General features: G+C 42.0%; 1 protein-coding gene across 6 annotated transcripts in view; it reads left to right on the forward strand.

Annotated features, from left to right (window-relative positions):
• Window positions 1-23,555, forward strand: part of TFDP2 (transcription factor Dp-2) — a 133,273-nt gene that overhangs the window by 97,236 nt on the left and 12,482 nt on the right. For all 6 annotated transcript variants that reach the window (XM_073625636.1, XM_073625632.1, XM_073625631.1 and 3 more), the window contains 5 exons: window positions 160-322; window positions 2,029-2,172; window positions 9,011-9,079; window positions 16,279-16,430; window positions 16,742-16,908. In XM_073625636.1, the coding sequence (XP_073481737.1) occupies window positions 160-322; window positions 2,029-2,172; window positions 9,011-9,079; window positions 16,279-16,430; window positions 16,742-16,908 (695 nt within the window). The remainder of the gene's footprint in view (window positions 1-159; window positions 323-2,028; window positions 2,173-9,010; window positions 9,080-16,278; window positions 16,431-16,741; window positions 16,909-23,555) is intronic.

Below are 23,555 nucleotides of genomic sequence, written 5' to 3' on the forward strand. Positions count from 1 at the left end.
TAAAGAGTGTGAAATAGTTGATGCACTTGATCGGCCTTCCAGTTTTTACATGATTTTTTACGTAACACCCCAGATTTTATGTATTCTGTAATAACAATGTTCAACCATAATATTCATTTGCAAGACTAAATTATGTCTTTTTCGTTTTACAAACTAAAGCAAGAGGAGCAAAAGAGGAGAGAAGAGTGGAAAGGGTCTTCGCCATTTCTCTATGAAGGTTTGTGAAAAGGTTCAAACCAAAGGCACTACGTCGTACAATGAGGTGGCTGATGAGTTGGTGGCTGAATTTACCAATACTACAGGTCACCTGCCCACTGATTCGGTGAGTGGAATCTGTGTTATCTTGCTGTTTATCTGCCCTTATTGTATGCCTAACAAGCATTGACAATTAATGTTATGATACATTTGTATTTTGACTGTGTGACTTCAAATTCTAATTTATCTGTACAAAACTTGCAATGTTTAGTCTTTTTCAGCACATATAGCAGTTCATATTTAAGTTCTGAAGCCAACAAAATAGTTGTTCCAATTCTTGGTCACACGTTAGCACAATGAAAAAACGTTATGAAAGAAGTTCCCTGATAGCTTATTTGGGTGATGACCATTGTGTCCTTGGCTTCCAACAAAAGGAGAAAAATGGCAGCTGCTCATGGGTTCATAACTAGCAAAGGACGGTGAAGGTGGTAAAGGCAAAATAAGACAAGTGCTAGGGAAATTTTATTGCACATCTTTTTTCTTGAATTAGTACACTAACATAGTCTCGATCTCTGCGAGTGTTGCTGTAGATTGAAGTAGGATGGTTCAAACTCCAGGTAAACTTGTTCTCAGTTTGTTGTTGTAATGTATATGTCTCTGTGTTGGCAGAATCACAAGGTATGTGGAAGAAAACTTTTGCTTCTTAAAGAACGCCAGGGAAATTTTTTCTTCTCCCATGCAGTTGGGCTGTGTCTGCACTACATGGATTAACTGCTTGTCTAGGGGTGCATGGAAAGGCTATAGTTACCCAATCCTTCGATCCTCTGGAAAACAGCACTCCCCCCACATCCAGTGGTGGACTGTTCCTGTTGTCCTCACGTCCAGAGCCAGTCTATAGGCGTGATAACATCAGGAACAGTCCACACACGAGCAGGAGTGGCAGGAACCGGTCTTGCATTTGGAGGATCAGTGGATTAGGTAAGTACATCTCCGTCCTCCTCACCCCTAGGCAAAAAATGAGCAGCTTACCTATGCAGTGCGGGCAAAGCCCCAAAATTGTTTTTCTGAGTTCTTATTTAAAGTGGTTGTTAACTCACTTCTATAAAAAGCTCCCATCCCCTCTGTAATATAACAATAAGTGCCCCTGTGCCTGTGTTATATAAAAAATGATGCAGATCTGTACCTATATCACAGCGGCTCCTGGCAATCAGGTGGCTCCTCTGCCCGGCTGACAGCTCCAGTGGGCGGGGCTGAGCACTGCCCCTGACATCAGCCGAAAGGGGAGAGAGAGAGCCGAGGAGTCATGTGATCGCCAGGAGCCACTGTGTTATAGATACAAATAAGCATATTTTTTATATAACACAGGCACAGGGGCACTTATTGTTAAATTACAGAGGGGGTGGAAGCATTTTATATTATGAGAGCAGCAGGAGCGGAGGGGGCTGTCGTCTGACAGGAGCAGACAGGCAGGGAGGGGAGATTGGACAGAAGAGAGGACAGAGAAGGACATAGCAGGGCTGCAGATGACAGAGGCACGTATAACATGCTTTAAGGGAATAGGGTTTTTTTTGTTGGGTTAACAAACGATTTAAATTTGCAGCTAAGAGGTCTGTTTTTTTTTTAATATATTAGAAACCGGTTTTATTAAAGTACTCTTTGCTATGTAGCAGTGTTGAGTACTGTCTTCCAGCTGACATACTCTACCTCATATGGCTGCCATGTATGTCACAGGAGATTTCATAGTATGATATTGAATGATAACTCATTTGCATTGAAATTAGCCTTCCAAGCAATAATGAGTTACTTATTAGAAATTGTTTGTTTACGTCTCAGGCTTACGATCAGAAGAATATCCGAAGAAGAGTTTATGATGCTCTTAATGTACTAATGGCCATGAATATTATCTCTAAGGAGAAAAAAGAAATTAAGTGGATTGGTCTGCCGTCAAACTCCGTTCAGGAATGTGAGAATCTGGAGGTAATGTTCTATCAATAAAACCTACTTCTCTCCTCTCATGACTTTCATAATCTTATCCTACAACAATGCATGCACTATATATGACTATGAACTTCAGCTATAAAGCAGCCCTGTCACTATACTAACGTTCTCAAGCAAAGTTCTATCTGTAAAAGAAGAGTGTAAATACTTACCTCTCCTGTGCCTAAACAGCCAGACAACACTCTGCTCATGAGAAATTCCTCTGGGAATCTTGAAGCGCCCATCTCTCTGTCCCCCACAGCTTTCTCCTTTTTCCTCCATGCCACTACTGCTGTCTCCTATAATGGTGTGAAAGTCAGCAGGAGGAACCAATGGGAGCTGTGAAAGAAAAGAGAGACTCTTCTGCATGTTCCATTTTTCAGCAGAGTTTGGGGATTGATATCTCAAAAAAAGGAGCTTCTCTGTGTTGTGGATGGCAGGAGAGGAAAGTATTCATCCTCTTCTTTTTACATGTATGACCTTGTTCAAGAACTTTGGAATAGTGACAGGGTCCTTTAAGCAACCATTTAGCAGGTTGTGAGAACTGGGACAACTTCAAGCACCCTTAGCTGTACCAGAACCTTTACAGTTCTGTATTGAGATCTTGAAGGACCCCACCATGGAGTCCCACTGAAGAAATAATATTGAAGAACAAGGAGAGAGGTGATCGTTTCTGGATATTGCATGCATATATGTTTTTCCAAAAATGAAATGACTTCTGGATATAACGACAAATGTTTGCCAAAACAGCCTTGTGATGATGATGGCCTGTAGGGTATTCACAATCTCAGGACATTTCCTTGTGTATGCCTGTAAACCAGCATTTCAGTGCAGTGTTGTGTTTGAGGCCTGGCTTAGATGTAGTGAGTCCTGGTACCCAACTGTGGGGAGCAGCTGACTCAGCAGCTCATTACTAGTGTGCTTCAGCCTACCGTGTCTTATTGCAGGAGCGACAGTGTTACATGCTCTGCATTATCCTGTGCTATTTCCACACTCTGCATTATGTAAGGATACTGCAGTCTTACAGGATTTACTTTATCCACTAGAATTGTATATATTTCTAAATGATGCGGACAGTAACTAGTAGCCTCTCTATAATAGTCTTATAATAAATGTTCTTGTACTGTATATATTTTTTGCTCCAGTAACAATAAATCATACAGAAAACAAAAGTGCCGTTAGACACTAAATCAAGCCCTCACAATGGACTGCTGGAAGGAATTATTCATGCATACGAAGTGGCTGCAAAAAAGGTTGCGAGGAATGAGCAACTGTCAACTCTAAAGGTTGCAGAGGATTAGCAACTGTCATGGAGTTTCTTATAAATGGAAAACACAAGTTCCAGTGTATGATTCCCACAGCTCTTGATATAAAAGATCAAAGGAAGATCCATGGAGAATTGCAAACAAGTAACCAATGCGCTGGACCATGAATTCTGAAAGTTTATTTAATAAGCATTAGCTAAAACTTACATGAATGTCTTGGAACATAGTGGAGGAGGTGAGGGGGAATCCACAAACTGTCACAGCACAGATCAGGGGGAGACAGTGGGCTGGGTGGTGATGAGCTGAAGCAGGATGCATGCAGGCAAATCGCCTGACAGCCAGTGTGGCAGTGGCGTAGCGTGGGTTGTCAGCGCCCGTGGCAAGGCAAAGTAATTTGCGGCCCCTAACCTGCAGTCTTTTAGCTCTCCCTAAGCCCCCTTAACTTCCTACAATAGTACTTACCAGCCTGATTACACTGACCACTACACTAACCTACCTGATTCCTACACTGACCTACCTGACCACTACACTAACCTACCTGACCACTACACTAACCTACCTGATTACTACACTGACCTACCTGACCACTACACTGACCTACCTGATTCCTACACTGACCTACCTGATTCCTACACTGACCTACCTGATTCCTACACTGACCTACCTGATTCCTACACTGACCTACCTGACCACTACACTGACCTACCTGACAACTACACTGACCTACCTGACAACTACACTGACCTACCTGACAACTACACTGACCTACCCGACCACTAAACTGACCCTTAAGCTGACCTCTGCTACACTGACCTACCTGATTCCAACACTGACCTCTACACTGAGCTGCCCAATTCCTACACTGACCACTACACTAACCTCTACACTGACCACTACACTAACCTTTACACTGACCTACATGATTCCTATACTGACCACAGCACTGACCTACCCGATTCCTATGCTGACCACTACACTGACCAACCGGATTGCTATACTGACCACTACATTGACCTACCTGACCAGTACACTGACCACTCCACTGTCCACCACTCTGCACTGACCACTCCACTGTCCACCACACTACACTGACCACTCCACTGTCCACCACACTACACTGACCACTCCACTGTCCACCACACTACACTGACCACTACACTGACCACTCCACTGTCCACCACACTACACTGACCACTCCACTGTCCACCACACTACACTGACCACTCCACTGTCCACCACACTACACTGACCACTCCACTGTCCACCACACTCCACTGACCACTCCACTGTCCACTATACTACACTGACCACGCCACTGTCCACTACACTACACTGATCACTACTCTACACTGTCCTACACTACACTGGCCTGGCCACTACTCTACACTGTCCACCACACTTCCACTGATCACTCCACTGACCACTACTCTACACTGACACTCCACTGTCCACTACGCTACACTAAAAAGCCAATGAATAAAGCCACCGATACCACTGGAAGCCTACAGGCATGGAGGGGATAACAACACCCTGAAGGCTCGCTGGTGGAGCATGGAAGGGCACCAGTGACCATGCTGGGGAGGATGGAAACCATATCTGGGCAGAGACGCGGCTACGTCCAGAGGATGGTGGTACCGCAGTTTGCAGGAGGACGTGGGGCCGGCATAGGCAAAGCTGGGGGTCCAAGGGGTCTGCCAAAAGGAGCCTTGCCGATGGAAAGGGAGGATGCCAGCCAAGGACCAGGGGAGCAGAGCTGAGCCGAAGGTGTCCGGCGCGCTACAATGACATTAGCGCCGAGCCAGAGGTGGAAGAGTAAAGCCGCATATGACCCCATTCGCCCACTCACGGCGCAGCCTGAGACTGAACATGGCAGCCGGAGAGCAGGGACAAAGGAAATAGCAAATTAGGAGCGCAGAGCCAGGAGTGACATACACTGGCCTGGTATTTCACCCCCCTAAATGTTGCTCCCGGGGCCAAGGCCCACTCGCACCCCCCACGCATCGCCACTGCAGTGTGGTAAAAAGCCTGGTTCAAGGCAAAAATGGAACGTAGAAGCCCACAGATTATGGACAAAAAAAGCACTGGACACCAGGAGCAGCCGAGATCTCTATGACCAACACACCAGGATGGGAGGCTAAAAGCCAAGGGTGAAATCCACCAGAGAAGTTGATCCTCAAGCCACGGCCGCCAAGACATTCATGTAAGTTTTAGCTAATGGTTAATAAATAAACTTTTAGAATTGATGGTCCAAGTGCCCTGGTCACTTGTTTGCAATAACTCATACAGGATTATGCTGTTTTTTTTTTTTGTTTTAAAATGATTAAATCCTATAAAAGCAAGGTCCAAGAACTAATATTTTATAAAGGTGTTTTTGTTCACAATAAAAGGGACATTAATATAAGTAAAATATCCTTTATAACGTTGGATCTGGATAGAAGATGTCAGAGTTTTGCAAGCTATTTTTAGGGGGGATCTTGAGTTTAGATGACACGCCCCTATCTGTTCGGAGTGGCGTCATCTAGTAAAAGGTCCCCATCACCTAAAGGACTCATAACCATCTCAGGAAATTGTGAAATTTTGTTTTGTAGCCCCTATTAATACCTACAGTGGATATAAAAAGTTTACACACCCCTGTTAAAATGTCAGGTTTCTGTGATGTAAAAAATGAGGCAAAGATAAATCATTTCAGAACTTTTCCCACCGTTTAATGAGAATTATAAACTGTACAACTCAGTTGAACAACAAACTGAAATATTTTAGGTGGAGGGAAGTAAAAATAAAAAACTAAAATAATATGGTTGCATAAGCGTGCAAACCCTTAAACTTATACTTTGTTGAAGCACCTTTTGATTTTATTACATCACTTGGTTATTTTGGGTATGAGTCTATCAGTGTGGCACATCTTGACTTGGCAGTATTTGCCCACTCTTCTTTGCAAAAACACTCCAAATCTGTCAGATTGCGAGGGCATCTCATGTGCACAGCCCTCTTTAGATCACCCCACAGATTTTGAATCTGATTCAGGTCTGGGCTCTGGCTGGGCCATTCCAAAACTTTAATCTTCTGGTGAAGCCATTTCTTTGTTGATTTGGATGTGTTTTGGGTCGTTGTCATGCTGAAAGATTAAGTTCCTCTTCATGTTCAGCTTTCTATCTAGCAGATGCTTGAAGGTTTTGTGCCAATATTCACTGGTATTTGGAACTGTTCATAATTCCCTCTACCTTGACTAAGGCCCCTGTTCCAGCTGAAGAAAATCAGCCCCAAAGAATGATGATGCTGCCACTACCATGCTTCACTGTGGGTATGGTGTTCTTTTTGTGATGTGCAGTGTTGTTCTTGCACCAAACCTATCTTTTGGAATTATGGCCAAAAAGTTCAACCTTGGTTTCATCAGACCAGAACACATTTTCCCACATGCTTTTGGGAGACAGATGTGTTTTTGCAAAATTTAGCCTGGCTTGGATGTTTTTCTCCTTAAGAAAAGTCTTCCTTCTTGCCACCCCATAGTCCAGACATATGAAGAATACGGGAGATTGTTGTCACATGTACCACACAGCCATTATTTGCCAGATATTCCTGCAGCTCCTTTTAATGTTGTTGTAGGCCTCTTGGCAGCTGCCCTGACCAGTTTTCTTCTCTTTTCAATAATTTTGGTGGGACATCCAGTTCTTGGTAATGTCACTATTGTGCCATATTTTCTCCACTTGATGATGACTGTCTTCAATGTGTTCCATGGTATATCTAATGCCTTGGAAATTCTTTTGTACCCTTCACCTGACTGATACATTTTAACAATGAGATCCCTCTGATGCTTTGGAAGCTCTCTGCGGACCAAGGCTTTTGCTGTAGGATGCAACTAAGAAAATTTCAGGAAAGACCTACTAGAACAGCTGAACTTTATTTGGGGTTAATCAGAGACACTTTAAATGATGGCAGTGTGTACTGACTCCTATTATTTAACATGAGTTTGAATGTGATTGCCTAATTCTGGACACAGCTACATCCCCAGTTATAAGAGGATGTGCACACTTATGCAAGCACATTATTTTAGTTTTTAATTTTTACTCCCCCCCCCCCCCCCCCCCCCAAAAAATATTTCAGTTTGTTTTTAAATTGAGTTGTACAGTTTATAAGTCACATCAAAGGTGGAAAAGTTCTGAAACGATTCATCTTTGTCTAAATTTTTTTACATTACAGAAACCGTGTGGTAGTTGTAGAACTATCCCTGGTGTGCCATTAAAAAGCGTCAAACTCAAATCTGACTTCAGGGTATTGGATCCAGTTTTTATTCATTATCATTCTGTATCAAAGCTCTAATGAAGTTAAAGTGAATAGTAATATTAAGTTGTATTAAAGTGGTATAAAAGCCACTATTCCTAAAAATGTTCGCTCCCCCACTCCTCATTCCTATCCTGCCTAACCTCTGTAAAAAAAGATGTGCACGCTTACACATTTTTAATCTGCTCCGGTCCAGTCGCGTGATTCTGCAGCTCCAGCTCCCACTCAGCAGCCACTCACTGACACAGAGTTGGAGCTGTGGGTTCACGTGACCGGATCAGATTAAAAATCGGTAACTACACACTTCTTTATTTTTACAAGTTAGGCAGGATACGTAAGAGAATAGGGGAGGAGACTTTTTTAAAGCAAAGTTTTACCCCAAAAAATTGAGCACTGCCACATTTGGCATGTCATTTTATTGGGGGGGGGGGGGGGGGGAGCAGGTACTTCCTGGGCGGAAGTTCACCTCTCCCCCTCCCTGCAGTCTTCTGGGACATGTCACAGGTCCCAAAAGATTGCCCGGCCATTCAGTGAAGCCACAGCCGGGCACACTCAATTGCAGTGCCGGGGCCGCAGAGAGGAGGGGGAGAGAACGGAGGCTTCAAGCGGCCACATTGCTGGACCATTGGACAGGTGAGTGTCTGTTTATTAAAACTCAGCAGGTACACTTTTTGTAGCTGCTGACTTTTAAATGGGTGGAACTCCGTTTTTTGATGTTTTTTCTGTGTTTCGAACAGTATAAGCAATGCTGTTTCTATTTTCTCGTTATGCTACAGAAGTGCCTTTGTTCTGTAGCCTTTCCTACCTCTTTGGACCAATGTTACTCTAAATCGAAAGCTCAACCTGCCTAAAACTCTCATTTTAGGTTTGGTTGGTGTTAAAGAGTTAAGAAATGGTTTCTTACTTTGGGAACACTTGAGGCAAGATCTCTGTATTTTGGTTTGCAGCCTGAATGCGTGCCATGGCCTTAATGAGGGGTAAACACTTCTTGTTTAACTAATGAATACAATGTAGTAGGAAGATTGGGGCATGCCACCCCCTGAAAATTCCACTTTACTATTTAGTCAGACATAAGCATATAAGTAAAGGCAATTAACTTTTTACACTCTTCTTGACGCATCTGCTTATTGGAATTGCTCTCTAATTCTATAAAAAGGACTTTCTGTCTTTCTGAGTTTAAGTAAACCAATAGAGGTGATCACCCAACAGATTTGTTTGAAAGGTTTACATTGTCCTGATTGAGTGGATTCAGTTGTTATCATTTACACTGATCATTTTATCCTCTGGAATTTCAGATGGAGAAACAAAGGCGAATAGAACGCATCAAACAAAAGACTGCTCAGCTCCAGGAGCTGCTGCTGCAGGTACCTAATCATTTTTGCGATATCAAACACCATCACCTTGTATTAATATTAGTTTGGAATTATTAAAACTCAATGGGCCTTATTTTAAGTATCGATACCATCTGTCCAAACTGCATTGGCAGATAAATAATGAAAGTCGAAATTTAAGTGGTTTTTGTATGTTGGCCTATGCAAACCTATTGAAAATGGCTAATGAAAATTGGAGCAAAAAACAAAACAAAAACAATGGAGTGAACATAAAGATATTGCTTGTATTTGTCTAGAAGATTCAGTGGAAGCGATTTTAAGGCTGTCAGAGAGCAATTGAATGTGCAAGCATAATCTGGCAGTCCATATTCATTCCTGCTGGCTACGTGGTTCAAAAACATGAGTGACTGCATCATGAGAAAATTTTGTGTCTATTATGGAGAGGGGTAGAAGTACACTGCAGATGCCTCTGGCACTGGCTTAACAGGAGAGGAAAACAGAATTGATCCTGCTGAGCACACATTGGTGGCACTGGCAATCATTTGTAGGCTCTATATTGTGTCTCCTCATTACTTGAAAGCTGCTTATGTGGGTTGCTCTCTACTTGGGAACAAGCTGGCTTGGTGACCACTACCCTGCCCTCTAACTGCCAAGATCACTGTGTTCTTCCCTTTGCCTGCCTGTATCATTGTGACCTTCCTTTCATCTGCCTGGGTCACCATGTGTCCTGTCTTCTGCTTTCCTGTATTATTGTGAGTCCTGCTTTACGTCTGCCTAGATCACTGTGTGTCTTGCTGTCTGCCTACCTGGATCTCTGTGTGTCCTTCAGCCCACCTGCCAGTATCTCTTTATATCCTGCACGCTGCCTGTCTAGATCAGTGTGCCCTGCTGTCTGTCTGGATCTCTGTGTATCCTGCCCTCTCAAGGAAGAAGGAATCTGCCACTCCAGGTGTGTGCAATGACCCAAATGGAACCAAGTAGGAGTGCTAGCCCCGGCTCGCCTCCATAGGATACTTGGAAAAAGAAGAATGGCGGCACATCCAAAGGTTCCAAAACAAAGTGCCTTTATTGAAAATCACCAGGGTACACCAGGGAGACCACATATTTAGTCACATAAACGCGTTTCACACATCCAACCTGTACTTAATAATTATCCTGCCCTCTGCCTGCCTGGATCACTGTATGTACTGCCCTCTGCCTTTACTTCTCTGCACCTGAATTTATTTATATCATCACCTGTGCTTGTATTGCCATAATCAAAAAGGTCAATTTCTTCAGGGCAGTAACCCAAAGGAACCAATATAAGTTCACTCTTTAGAAGTTGGTTAAGTGCAAGATGGATTCTAAATAGCTGCCATGGCTTTCTGCACTTCAGTGCAATCAAAGAAGGCCATGAGTGTGTCTGAATTACCAACTGCAGCTGCAGTGCCTTGGCAATGTTACTGCTGCTGTTTTTGTATTCAGGCCAGACCATACACAGGCCCCCCCATCCTAAGCCATTGTATGTTGGGGTCAAACAATATGTATTAAAAAGTGCCTGTTTGGTGGGGGAGAGGTGGTGTAACAAAATCTCAGACTGTTTTCTGAAATTATTGTTTTGAAGTCTACATCATTCATCAACAGAAGACTTCTGCTGATGAATGCTGCATGTTCTTCTAACAATCTTCTTACTGCCCACTCAGCTTCTGGCAACCAATATAGTTGAATGACACGACAAGAGAATTTGGGCGTGTGTGGCCTAATCTTGACTTGGTCAAAGCTCCATGTGCAGCCTGAGCCTATGATCCAATGATCCAAGGGGGATCAAAAGGGATATAGGAAATGATTTACAGATTAACAAGGACTTGCAGGTACCACAAGATCCCTGCACTTAAAGGGGTTGTAAACCCTCGTGTTTTTCACCTTAATGCATCCTAAAACTTCTGACACTGACTAGCCCCCCGTTTTACTCACCTGAGCCCATTCGTTCCTTTGGTGGAGACGCGCTCTATCTCTCTGCCCAGGGTTCTCGGCTCTTGATTGGATTGATTGATAGCAGTGCAGCTATTTGCTCCCGCTGCTGTCAATCAAATTCAGTGACACTGGGCCGAGTCCGGCATTTTGTGTTTTAAGCAAGCAAATGCTGGATTCGGCAGGGCGCCTGCAAGGTAACCCCCAGGGAGAGCGCTTCTCCCAAGGGGTTTACCGATCCAAGGAGGAGCCGCAAGCACCGCCGGAAGACGAGGTTCGGGCCCACACTGCGAAACGAACTGCACAGTGGAGATAAGTATGATATGTTATTTTTAAAAAAAAATGAAGGTTTACAATCACTTTAAGCACGTCTATTACCATTGAAATATTTGGGGCCGGGTCTAGGTCACTTTAATAATAATAGCCTATTAGAAGAACATTCAGCAAACTCCCGATTCATTAGTGTGTCAGGGCCTGGACTTGAACCTGGGACCTCTGCTGTGTCTAGCAAGGACTCTTCTTGCTGAGCTACCTGAGATGCTGGACTGGACCCTGTCTGATCCATTGGACAACCCTGCTTTGTGTCTTGACTTCTGCTTAACCATGAACTCTTTGCTCCTCCTATGAACTTTCCGATTTAAGCATTGTCTCTGCACTTCCTGTTTTCCAGATTATTGTGCTCTCTCCAGCTTATATGTTGCTCTTGTGTTCCCTGCTGCCATCCATTTTTTTTGCTACCACTCATTACCAACCTTTAGCTTGTTCCTTGACTATGCTTCTGCCTGATCCCAACCTGCAACCACTTGTTACTGACCCTTGGCTTCTTTACTGACTATGCTTCTGTTTGATCCTTACCTGCTCTATGCGCTACTGTACCCTGGGTTGCTTACCTCCTGGTGGGGTGATCCTGAGGACTGCAACCTGATACTAACACGCAACAAAACCTGTCTCCGCAATCAGGAGCTCTGCTGAATACCAGTTAGTACTTAGACTCAGCACCTCAGATGAGCCTGCGTCATCCACCAGGGTGACCTGCTTATATACCTATCCTGCTGGTTGGTGAGAGTCTCCCTACTGCTTTAGCTACTGGTCTCTGAGCCTGGCCCCAGATCGTGACATAGTGTATCCTTCTCATTGAATTTCAGAGTTGTTCCACATTTTCGTTTACATACACCTACATTTCTGCAAATATTTGCTGTGCTTTGAACTAGAATGGTGTGATAGGATTTCGTATCACCACATATGTTTTGATCTTGTCTGTTTATTGTTCCTTTCTCTGTAGTAGGCTTTTTTTTCGTTATCATAATTGTGTTTTTTTATTGGCATTAAAACGCACATAAAATTCCGCTCCATAGCTGCTATATTCAAACACTGCTTGTTCTGTGTGTGATTATTGTTGGAAGTTTGAATCATGTGAAATAGCGGTCACAGGGCCACGCGTTCACTTTTTGTAGTATAGTAAGAATGAAGAGTATGACAATGGAAGTGTTTGTTGAGTCCCATCAGATACAGACCTCCCTCTCAACTGTGTTCTCACCACATTACTAAGTCTAGCTAAAGCATGTTCTTACTACTTCATATAGCAGGCCAGAATCAACTCTCTATCTCTTACTGGTGGAAAATCCTATTATAGAATAGAAATGTTTTTCTTTACCTTCAAGGGGTTTGGTTCTGAATTTGGTTCTTTGCTCAGTTTTTTGGCTCTTCACTACTTTTGTCTATTACTTGCAAGCTTTTCTGAAACTTCAACAAACAGACAATAAAGGCAACCTGTACTGGTTAAAGTTTTTAAGCTTCCATCGTTGACATTAGCTTCTAAAGATCCTATTTGCCTGTTTTTTTCTGCCTTAAATCTTTTTAGTCTGTGACCAGAAGAGTCTGAAAATTAGGAGTTCTTACTTTTACTTGGTGCATGCTTGTTCTAGATTAGTGACTTGGAAAATTTTAAGCTCAGGCATCTAGTATGTTTGATGTATTTTACAACGTATATCTTTCTTTGGAATATTAATCATTTGTATCTGAAAGTGATATTTTATGCATTCTTACTGTGGTCTCCCCTTTTATTACATGGGAATGGGGTTCAGGAGCTAACTAAGGTTCAGGACAATAATACAGAATTGCCTAGCGTATTCCCCTTTACATCCTTATTTTTTCCTCTGTTCATTATTACAACTATTATTATAGTCATGAAAGGCCCTTTCATATAGTTCATATACATAATAAATCTCCACTTTCCTTTCAAGATCAGAGGCACATGTGATTACAATGAGAAGCTGTTTAGTATTCATAAGCACCATTTTATATCAAACCCCACCATTCAGGGCCCAGTGTGCTGTAACAGTTTTATGTGCCTTGCAAAATATAGTACCATTTTTCTTTCATAGAGATCTTTCACCAGTTTTCTTCCTTCATCTCTGTGCTTGGATTGGACCATCAGATAATCAGAATATGCACAGCACTTCATTACAATAATATATTCTACTAAGTGTGTGTTCTGATCTTGTGAGAACGTATGACTTGTCCACTCGTGATTATGTTGAGCTAGCTACATATAAAAATATTAAAGTTGGTGAATTCCACCCAATTTACCAAGAAAGTACTCTTAATTGGATTTAAAAAGAATATCCTCTATTTAAAGTGATACTAAACACACACTGTTTAATTTACATTATCCTGTCTCTTTTTGCGGATGATGGCACTGTATATATATTTTAATTAAAAACAAAAAAAATGAAGTACTTTTTTTCCTAATCGACATACAGCTGTCACATGACCCAGATCTTTCTCAGCCTGTCTGCAGGGAAACATAAGTAGGAGGAGCTTCTAGTCCTCTGCTGCTGGTCACATGTTCAAGAAAAAAAAAAAGCCTTTGGAATACAGAGTAAAAATAAAAACAATGATATAAATAAACTGTTTTAAATCATCATACTAATATATATTTGAAATTAAATCTTTATTATTTTTTGACAATAACCTGGTGTGGGTGGATTTCTGTTACGCCCCTCCAGCCTGTGTCTTAGAATAACAGGGAGGTGAAGCCTCCATCAGTCAAGATGTAATATCCCGCCCCATTGTTTTTAGCTGGTTAGTGGGTATGAAAGAGGACATTTGGGAAAAAATGGCATGTTATTTACCACTGAGTGTACTGTACGCCCACATGTGTGGCTCTATAGTAACATGGGCTGTTCAGGGTAGAAAATATACTTAAAAAATTGAGCATGTGCACTAACCATCAACACTGCCCTGCGAAATCCCCAACTGCAATGGGGACATGGACCGAAGGGGGAGATAGAGAACAACAGGGTCAACCAGGTTTTTGCAGAATACAGAAAATGAATACCATAGCGACTGAGTGAGTATCAACAGCATGTAATACAGCATTTATTAATAGTTTTAAATGATGTGGGTTTAATGTCATTTTAAGTCTATTTTTCATATCCCTGTATCCACACTTTCCATAACCACTTTTTACTTAATCTGGTCTGCTAGTAACTTGTTCATTGGACATCCAGGATAATCTGTACTGTTCTAAAGCCTCCTCTAACCTGATCATTATTTATGGTTGCAATAGTGAAGGCTGCTATTGCTTTGGTTTCATCTGTATATACTTATATGTTTCAATTGTTCTCTTAAAAAGTGGACCTTTGGCCACCTTGGGTTGTATTTGGAGGGATTGAAGGACTATAGATTGTGAGGATAGGGTGGGAAATTCATGGACAAACCACTGAAATTACTCTTGATTACTTCTGACTCTTCAAATTACTCTTGACAAGCCGGCCTCAATTCACTGTCTAATTGGGGAACTGTGTGGCAAGTAAAGATTATTATGCATCATGCATACTATGGGGAGTACAAAAGGGGAATCAATGGTGGAGAAGGATCTGGGTGTTCTGGTAGATCATAAGCTTAATAATGGAATGGCATGCCAAGCTGCGGTTTCTAAAGCAAGCAAAATCCTTTCTTGTATTATGGGAAGTCTAGACTCCAGAGAAAGATATATAATTTTGCCCGTGTACAAATCATTAGTAAGACCTCAACTGGAATATGCAGTTTAGTTTTGTACACCAGTTCACAAAAAGGATATCGGGGAAATGGAGAAAGTGCAGATACGGGCAACCAAACTGATAAGAGGCATGGAGGAGCTCAGCTATGAGGAACGTTTAGCTGAACTGAGTTTATGGTCTCTTGAGAAGAGGAAATTAATGGAGAATATGATCAACATGTATAAATACATAAGTGGTCCATATATTGAACTTGGTGTAGAGTTATTCACCTTAAGGTTATCAGAGGACAAGGGGCACTCTTTACATCGGGAGGAAAATAAATGTAAACTCCAAATTTGAAAAGGCTTCTTCACAGTAAGAGCTGTGAAAATGTGGAATAGACTCCCTCTAGAGGTGGTTTTGGTTAGCTCAGTAGATTGTTTAAAAAAAAAAAAAAAAAGGCCTGCAATTGTTCCTAAATGCACATATAATAACTGGATACTAACATTTATAAGTAAAGTTGATCCAGGGAATATCCGATTTGTATTGGGTGATCGGGAAGGATTCCCCCCCAGAGCAAATTGGATCATGCTTTATTTGTGGGTATGTGGTTGCATATATGGAGGTTTTCTATTTGTTTGTGTGTGTGTTTTTTTTTCTCTGTTGGTTGAACTGGATGGACTTTTTTTTTCCAAAATTGCTAGCTGCCTAATGGTAATCAATTATAAAGATCAGGAAGGCCAGAAAAAAAGTCATGTTCTTATCTGAGTACTTGTTCTGGGTCAGAGACCAAGTATGGGTAAAAGGGTTAGAATGACAACCAGGCAACTGCCATTTCCTGAAGAATAAACCAGACTCTGTTTTCTCTCATTAGAAGTTTCCTGTAACCAGTATTGTTCAAACATTGAGCAGCTGTGATTTGAATATACAACAGACCAAGGCGTACAAGGATATTTTTAAACTGTTGGTGGTAGTCGATAAGACAATGCCGTGTTAATGTGTAGATTGCAACAATCTGTATCAACCAGTCAGCTGATTTGTGAGCATCTGATTGGCTGCTGTAGGTCACTGAATTTTACTCAATAATTAATCTGACTGCAGGGGATATAAACATGATTAACATTTGATGGTCCGAGCACTTTGCTGATCATCATTGCTCTATACAGTGCCTTGCTGAATATAAATGTATGTGTCACTTGGTGCTATGGATTCATTAGTGTGACTTAGCAGTACCTTGTCATTATTATCTAGACATAAGTGCAAGACTCATCACCTGATTATGTTTCCTTTTCACCCTAGCAAATTGCATTCAAGCATTTGATTCAGAGAAACAGACAAATTGAGCAACAGAGCCAAACACCACCAGCTGTAAACTCCACCATCAAGCTGCCCTTTATCATTGTGAACACCAGCAAAAAGACTGTAATTGATTGCAGTATATCTAGTGACAAGTGAGTGCGATGTATAGCCAAGTACTGAATAGTAGTGATTCATGTTTCAGTTGTGAATAATTTGTTCTCCATCACTTATGGGCAGCAACCTGATCTCCTCCAGCTGTTGAATAGTGCAGCACGTCCTGATAACGAGTGCCATAGGCTATGTCTACTATATGTCCTCATCTCTTGCACCCACCACCTTATTCTGTGCTGAGTCTTCTCCAGACCTTCTTCTACCTATCCTTCTATTCTAGCTTTCTTTGTGTGATTTTTTTTTTTTTTTTTTACCCTTCTGAACATATATGCAAATGCCTATATTTTTGCAGGTTTGAATACCTCTTTAACTTTGACAATACCTTTGAAATCCATGATGACATTGAGGTTCTGAAGAGGATGGGGATGTCATTTGGACTTGAGTCTGGCAAATGCACAAAAGAGAACCTCAGTCTTGCCAAATCGTTTGTTCCAAGAGCCTTAGAAGGATATGTGACAGGTAAATAATCAATAAATTTGGCAGACATTTTTTAGGTTAGTTTTTCTTTCTGTTCCTGTCTAAAATGCAGATAATGTGTTCTGGGTCACTGCTGAGCTCTCATATCTTGCAGAGTCACTACTTTTACTAACAGCAGGTGGCAGAGTGGATACACCAGACATTGGCTCCTCTGGTTTGTTTGAATTTTATTGGAGTGATGTCTTTTCATGGAGAGAAAGGTGGATCCATACACATCAGATGTTTATCCTGTGATTTCAAATTGATGGCACTATATGTGCATTTTTACAATAGTATACCCAGACGATGCAAGCAAGTTTACAAATATAACTTACATTTTTCTCCTCTTCTGTCACCTGGAAGCTATACTGGGATCTTCATTCATTAGAGTATACTGCATGATATGGTCATCAGATGCTGTATCTTCAGACAAAGGGATAGTTATAACCTCTTAGAATCTCTAAGAATACTTAAGATGTACAAGCTCACATCGCTACTAGCCCACAATCTCTAACACTTTACCAAATTACAATATTGCCAATATCCTATTAGCCGAGAATGCTCTTTTTCATGTGCACATAAAAAAGAAATATCTCCTGTGGCTATTAAGAAATAAATGTAAAGTATAAATAAATGCAAAAACTTTTTTTTAGTTCGGGACAGGGTGGACACGGATTAGAACACCACACGAATTGTTATGGTCTATGACCCCGTTATGGAGATTTACTCTCTTCACCTGAAAGTGAAAGAAAATCCCAATTTTGGTGGTTTGCAGAACAGTAATAGAGGAGAAATCATCCAATGGGTGGGGGGAGCGCACTAGTTCTGGTGACTCTGCTGACAACTAGGGATTCCCTCACTTTGGAGTGAAATCACTCTTCTCACTTCCTGTTTTGGCTCTGGAACAGGAAATGAAGCAAAATCTTGCCAGTGGAACACAATGGCAAAAAAACCTGATAGGTGTTATAACCCTCCTTTACGCTATATCCAAAATTAAACAAAAGTTTGCCTTTTTAGTTCCTCTTTGAATAAAATTTTTTGTTCCTGAATTTCGCAATTATCTAAATATTGTTAACACTGGTAGCACACTGCAATGCATGGACATATGTTAGGTGTTCTAAAGCAGGGGTCCCCAACTCCCGGGCCGCACAGGGCTATGACAGACCACGGTCGGCACTCACCTCCTGCTGTGCGGCCATGCCTGCTTGTCCTCTCCCAGCTCCTCCGCCCACCTCGATGTTGTCATCCAATCAGCAGGGCAGGAGGAGCTGCAGATCAGAATGGAGAGCTCCCCACACTGCTGATTGAAAGACCTCATCGGGTGGGCGGGGGAGCCGGGAGAGGAAGCATGGACTGATCACAGCCTCTGCCCTGCTAAAGGTACGAGTCCTGTGCAGGGGAGGCAGACATTAGAATAGGAAAGTGTCATGTTGGAAAGGAAAAGGGGGAGTTCAGGGGCACTGTGATGAAGGAGGCTGTGATTGCTAGGGGCACTATAATATAAAGGGGACTGCACTACAAAGGGGCACTGTAATTATTACTGTGCCCCTTCACAGTGCAGTCCCCTTTATATCACAGCCCCCCTTTACATTACAGTCCCTCCTTACAGAGCATTCCCCTTTACATTATAGAGTCCCCATTACATTACAGTGCCCCCTTTACATTTACGTAACGGGGACTGCTCTGTAAAGGGGGCACTGTAATGTGAAGGGGGAGTGTGCTGTAAAGGGGGTGCTGAGGACAGACTCTGTGAATAGCCCCTCCCATAACCCCTGCCCCCCCAGTCAAATTGGCTGCAGTGAAAGCGGCCCCTGGTGCCAAAAAGGTAGGGGACCGCTGTTCTAAAGGATATGTGCACTTTCTTCAGGTCCTCCACCTCCCCGCAGAGCTCTGGTCTTCCCTGGGTAGTCTCCTAGCATTGCATAGCCTTATGTTGAAAACCTGCTCATCTGGCTGAGAAGCACTTGTGCACCTTGGATTTCATTCAGTTATGTAGATGGCCCATCACCTTTAAAAGGTTTGAAAGCTGGGGCGCGCATGCATCAGGGGTACTCTGACTGGTGAGTGGACCAATGAAGAAAAGGGTGTTATGTTTGATAGCCACACATTGAAGATCGTTGTAGCAAATGTTGACCACAGCCAGAATGGCCCTAAAGGATAGGTTCAATATGAACACACACTCCTTTAAAATAAAGACACCTACATCATTATGTAATAAGGATCTGATCATAGCGTTTATGTTAATTTTGGTAATAAAGTGACAGAAATTAACTCAAGAAAGAAAACTTACCAAACTTCGGAGGTTCACTGTCATTTCTCACATTGATCTCTGTGATACAGTCACCAGCTCCTCAATAAACTGCTTGTGGCCCTATAAAGTGTCATCCAGTTCACCCCTCAGCAGATGGTTAGTTGAAAAAACTGAAAGAGTTACAGGGAAGTGGGCGGCATTTGGGATTCGGGAAACCCATTCAAAGAAGCTGAGAGATGGAGCTTCCTTTAGTCTAGGACATTGTGTGTGGGATAGGGCAGAGCTGAAAGTAGACTCCTTGTGCATATTAAACATAGAGCCGGCTATTCATTGCCTCCTAGGTGACATTTCTTCTTAATGAAAGGGCTTTTCCTGTTGATCATTGAGAACAACCAGTACGAACAGGGGAAATCCCATTCATAGTTATTGAAGAGAGTACTACCATCTTAAAGGGACAGAACACCCAGCTATACTTTTAGAATTGAACTTCATGCTTGTAATGACTGTAATACCTGTAAAAAAATGTCTATTTGCATGTTTGTTCTATATAGAGAGAGTTGTGAATAGTTAGCTTAAGTTTTAAAGTTTTTTTTTTTTTTTTTTTTACCCCCCCCTAGCCAAAACTTTTTTTAGCGGGTTTTGATGAGAGTAGGATACAGAACATCTGACAAGTTGTGGGATTTTTTTTTTTCTGGTATCTTTTTTGAGGAGGTTTCTTTTCACTTCCTGTCTTGATAACCGCATTTTAAAGAGGGAGTCCACCTAGAAAAAAAATACTAAAAGCCAGCAGCTACAAATACTGCAGCTGTTGACCTTTAATAAATGGTCACTTACCTGTCCGGGAGTCTAGCGATGTTGGCAGCCGAAACCGATCAATCTCTCGGCTGCTGCCGCCACCATTCTCTGTGAGGGAATCAGGAAGTGAAGCATTGCGGCTTCACTTCCCGGTTCCCTACTGCGCATGCGCGAGTCACGCTGCGCGTTCTAAGTGGTCCCTGCTATCTCCTGGGACCTGTGTGTTTCCGGGAAGGGGCATGACTCCCGCGGGAGTCTATTCCAGGAAGTGGGTGCAAATACCTGTAGTAGACAGGTATCTGCACCCCCCTCCCCTCTGAAAGGTGCCAATTGTGGCACCAGAGGGGGGGGGAGGAATCAGATGAGCGGAAGTTCCACTTTTGGGTGGAACTCCGCTTTAAAGCCCTGTGCACATGATCAGAATATCGTACAAAAAAAATACCGCTTTCGACACAATCGTACGATAATCTGATCTGTAGTACACCGCTTTCGTCCAAAATTTTCCGAATGGACAAACACGAACATTTTCGTTTAATCAGTGCAGTTTTCGTCTGAAAATACAATACAAATACTTTACATCACTTCTGAATTTTTATTCTGTCGTACAAGAATTTTCATACTTCAGTTAGTAAGCTATTCGTTTTCGATATGGAGACAAGCATATCTCATCGTGTGTACTAGGCTTTACTGTGGCAGGAAGTAAGGGTTAATATCCAAAGGAGACACAGATAGAAATAAAAGCTAATGAAGTTTCTCCCCTTCTCTCATTTGAGACAAGTTCTTTTTCAGGGCTCGTTTACACCACAATCCTTGCGTTCAGTGTGTGTTTGTAATGCGATGCTGTTGCAGTGTGGTTTTTTTTGGAATTTTTTTTATTTTTTTACTAAGTTGCATTTACATGCATTTGTGGTGCGTTTATGTGTGAAAAAATGCAGCATCCCCAATTAATGCTTACTGGGTATTCTCAGTGATCTTCTGGTCTGGGGGTTGTGTAGTGAAGCTATGGCCAGAGCCCTATTCCAAGCTCGTAAAGTGATACTATCACATTGAAAATCGACAAAACCACTACTACTGGCAGAATAGATAAAACAAATGGGAGAGAAGCTTAGGTTAGAATGCTATATTTACCACCATAGGGTGTCCGGATAAATTTGAGAAACTCTTGGCTAAGTGACTGGATACCCTTGGGCTGAACCCTATTCATTGGTCATAGATAGACTCCTTCCCGGAAGTTTCTGGATAATTTAGCTATGTCTGAATTGGTTTCTCTTACTGCTGCATAATTCAGTACCTACTATAGATATGTTGTTTTTGCTAAAGTTTGAATATGTTGATTTATTTTGAGCATTGTAATATGTTACAGCTACTGACCTGATGACACTGTAACTTGTGTACTCGAAAGCAGTGGTCGTTAACTTATGAGCTAAAGGGGGCCTCAAATGTGGCCCCTGACATCACCAAAGACATCAACATCAGCACATAATGTTCAGTATATGTAATGTTTGAGAGATCTGTCAGAAACTGCAGACCTAATAGAGGAAATAAGGGTCAGAGGGTGTGGATATGCTACATTTTGGCTGGGGATATGCTGCAGAAGACCGTATGAAACTGAGAATATGTTATATGTGGATAGTAGATATTAATGCTATTACCATAATTAATGTTCCCACTACAAACTGCTGAGATCTGAGACCATATACCAAAGAACCGAAGGTTGGGCTGCATCGATGTGAGTGAAAATTTGCCCCCTCCTTTCCCCGCAGCCTTCTAGGACACATTACAGGTCCCAGAAGACTGCTGGACCATTAACAAAGAGCAGCATGACTTATGCATGCACAGTGGGAACCGGCTGTAAAGCCGCAAGGCTTCACTGCCGGTTCCTCTTACTTAAGATGCCGGCGCCTGGACCCGAAGCTGATTGAAGAATCGGCTTGGGTGAGGACAACTCTTGATCCCTGAAAAGGTAGGTGTCCTTATATTAAAGGTCAGCGGCTACAGTATTTGTAGCTGCTGACTTTAAAAATTTATAGGGGAGACTGGAGCCCCTCTTTAAGATTAGAGTGTGGTGTTATATTTCATGTGTCATGAATTGATGTTTATATTAGATACATTTCAGGGTGCTGAACTCACTTAGTGCCTGTTCCAGTCTATTCAGTCTTATTTCAAGTCAAATGTTTATTTGCCATTGTGTGCATACCTCTGCAAGTTCTCAATCTATGTGCTGAAAAAGAAATACCCCCCCCCCCCCAAAAAAAAAAGCGCAACATTATATTTAATTAATATATATAACTATTTAACTAAAATAATATAAATAAAAAGATGCCCTGGAAGCCGTAGCAGGGCCCCGACAGCATTGTCATATGGGACATGATGCGTTCCACATAAAAGGTTCTTTTTGTTCAGTTATTGCATTTTTATAAACTGTGAAGGTTAATTGTGTGCAGAAGTACTGTTGAAACCTATACATTTTATGAAATGTTTCTTGTAGTTCCTATAAATAGGCATGCAACTAGGTCCTCCATGAGAAATAAACCCTTGCTTCTAATTATATTACATGTATTTGGTAATGAAAAACACACAGTAGCCCTTATTTGTAATTGAGGAGAATGTTCCCTATAATAACATTTCCTAGGAAATGAATTGGAGGCTTCACAGCAATTTCTGTTGCAGCAGCTGTGATTTAGAGTGGAGCAGAGTCTCTCATATCGACAGATGTTTTGGTGTGTGTTTATTACAGACTAGGCCAAGGCCAGGCATTTCTCACAACAACTCGCTAACTGCTTGAGATCTTCCCACTAACACACAGGGAGTTGCGGAGCTTCCACTAGGAGCAATTTGTCATTAGCTCTTATTATGACGTTCCAAATTGTCAAGGCCTTGCTGAACAGTACAACCGAACCTAAGTTTAATAGCTCACTCTGTGGGATGACATAGGTGACCGATAAGAACAGGACTTGTGCTTACTGGGATAAAAGGACTGTCATAAAGACATTTCTGGTTAAAGGAAACCTGGTCTGACAAATATGGGGGCTACATCTGCTGACCTACTTCAAGAAAGCTCATTAACCTGCTGTCCCTGAGTTAAATACTTCCTCAATCGCTCACCGGGAACCAGCATTTAGATTGGGAAGTCATAGTGAACTCAAGACTTCTGATCTGTATACTTGTACCAGGTCAGGAACTCAGAAGCTATTGGAGCCATTGGATCAGCATGACAATCAGAAGGGGGGGCAGCAATGGCCTCCTCTATATTAGTTAGGTAAGGTTAGTTAGGACTATTCCATGGAAATGTTTCACTTGTCATTTAAGTACATTGGAGTAATACTCTGATATTGCTTACATAATGCACTCAATCGGCTATGAGCAGTCCTGCAGGCTGTTAGGATGATTAATAGAGGTCAGAAGTTTCTTCTCATGCATGGCCAGATTCAGGAAGAGAGATAACGTAATTGTAACATAAGGAATGCCAAGTGCCCTAATACTCAGCCGTTTTTATTGACACTTTTGTCATCCCAGAATGAAAAATTTGCCCATGAACACCATGCGGCCACCAGAGAGATTTATTACCTCCCTGTATCTGATCTATGAGCACACTAGACCTGTG

Source organism: Aquarana catesbeiana, linkage group LG04 (assembly GCF_042186555.1).
Source record: "Aquarana catesbeiana isolate 2022-GZ linkage group LG04, ASM4218655v1, whole genome shotgun sequence".
NCBI lineage: Eukaryota > Metazoa > Chordata > Amphibia > Anura > Ranidae > Aquarana > Aquarana catesbeiana.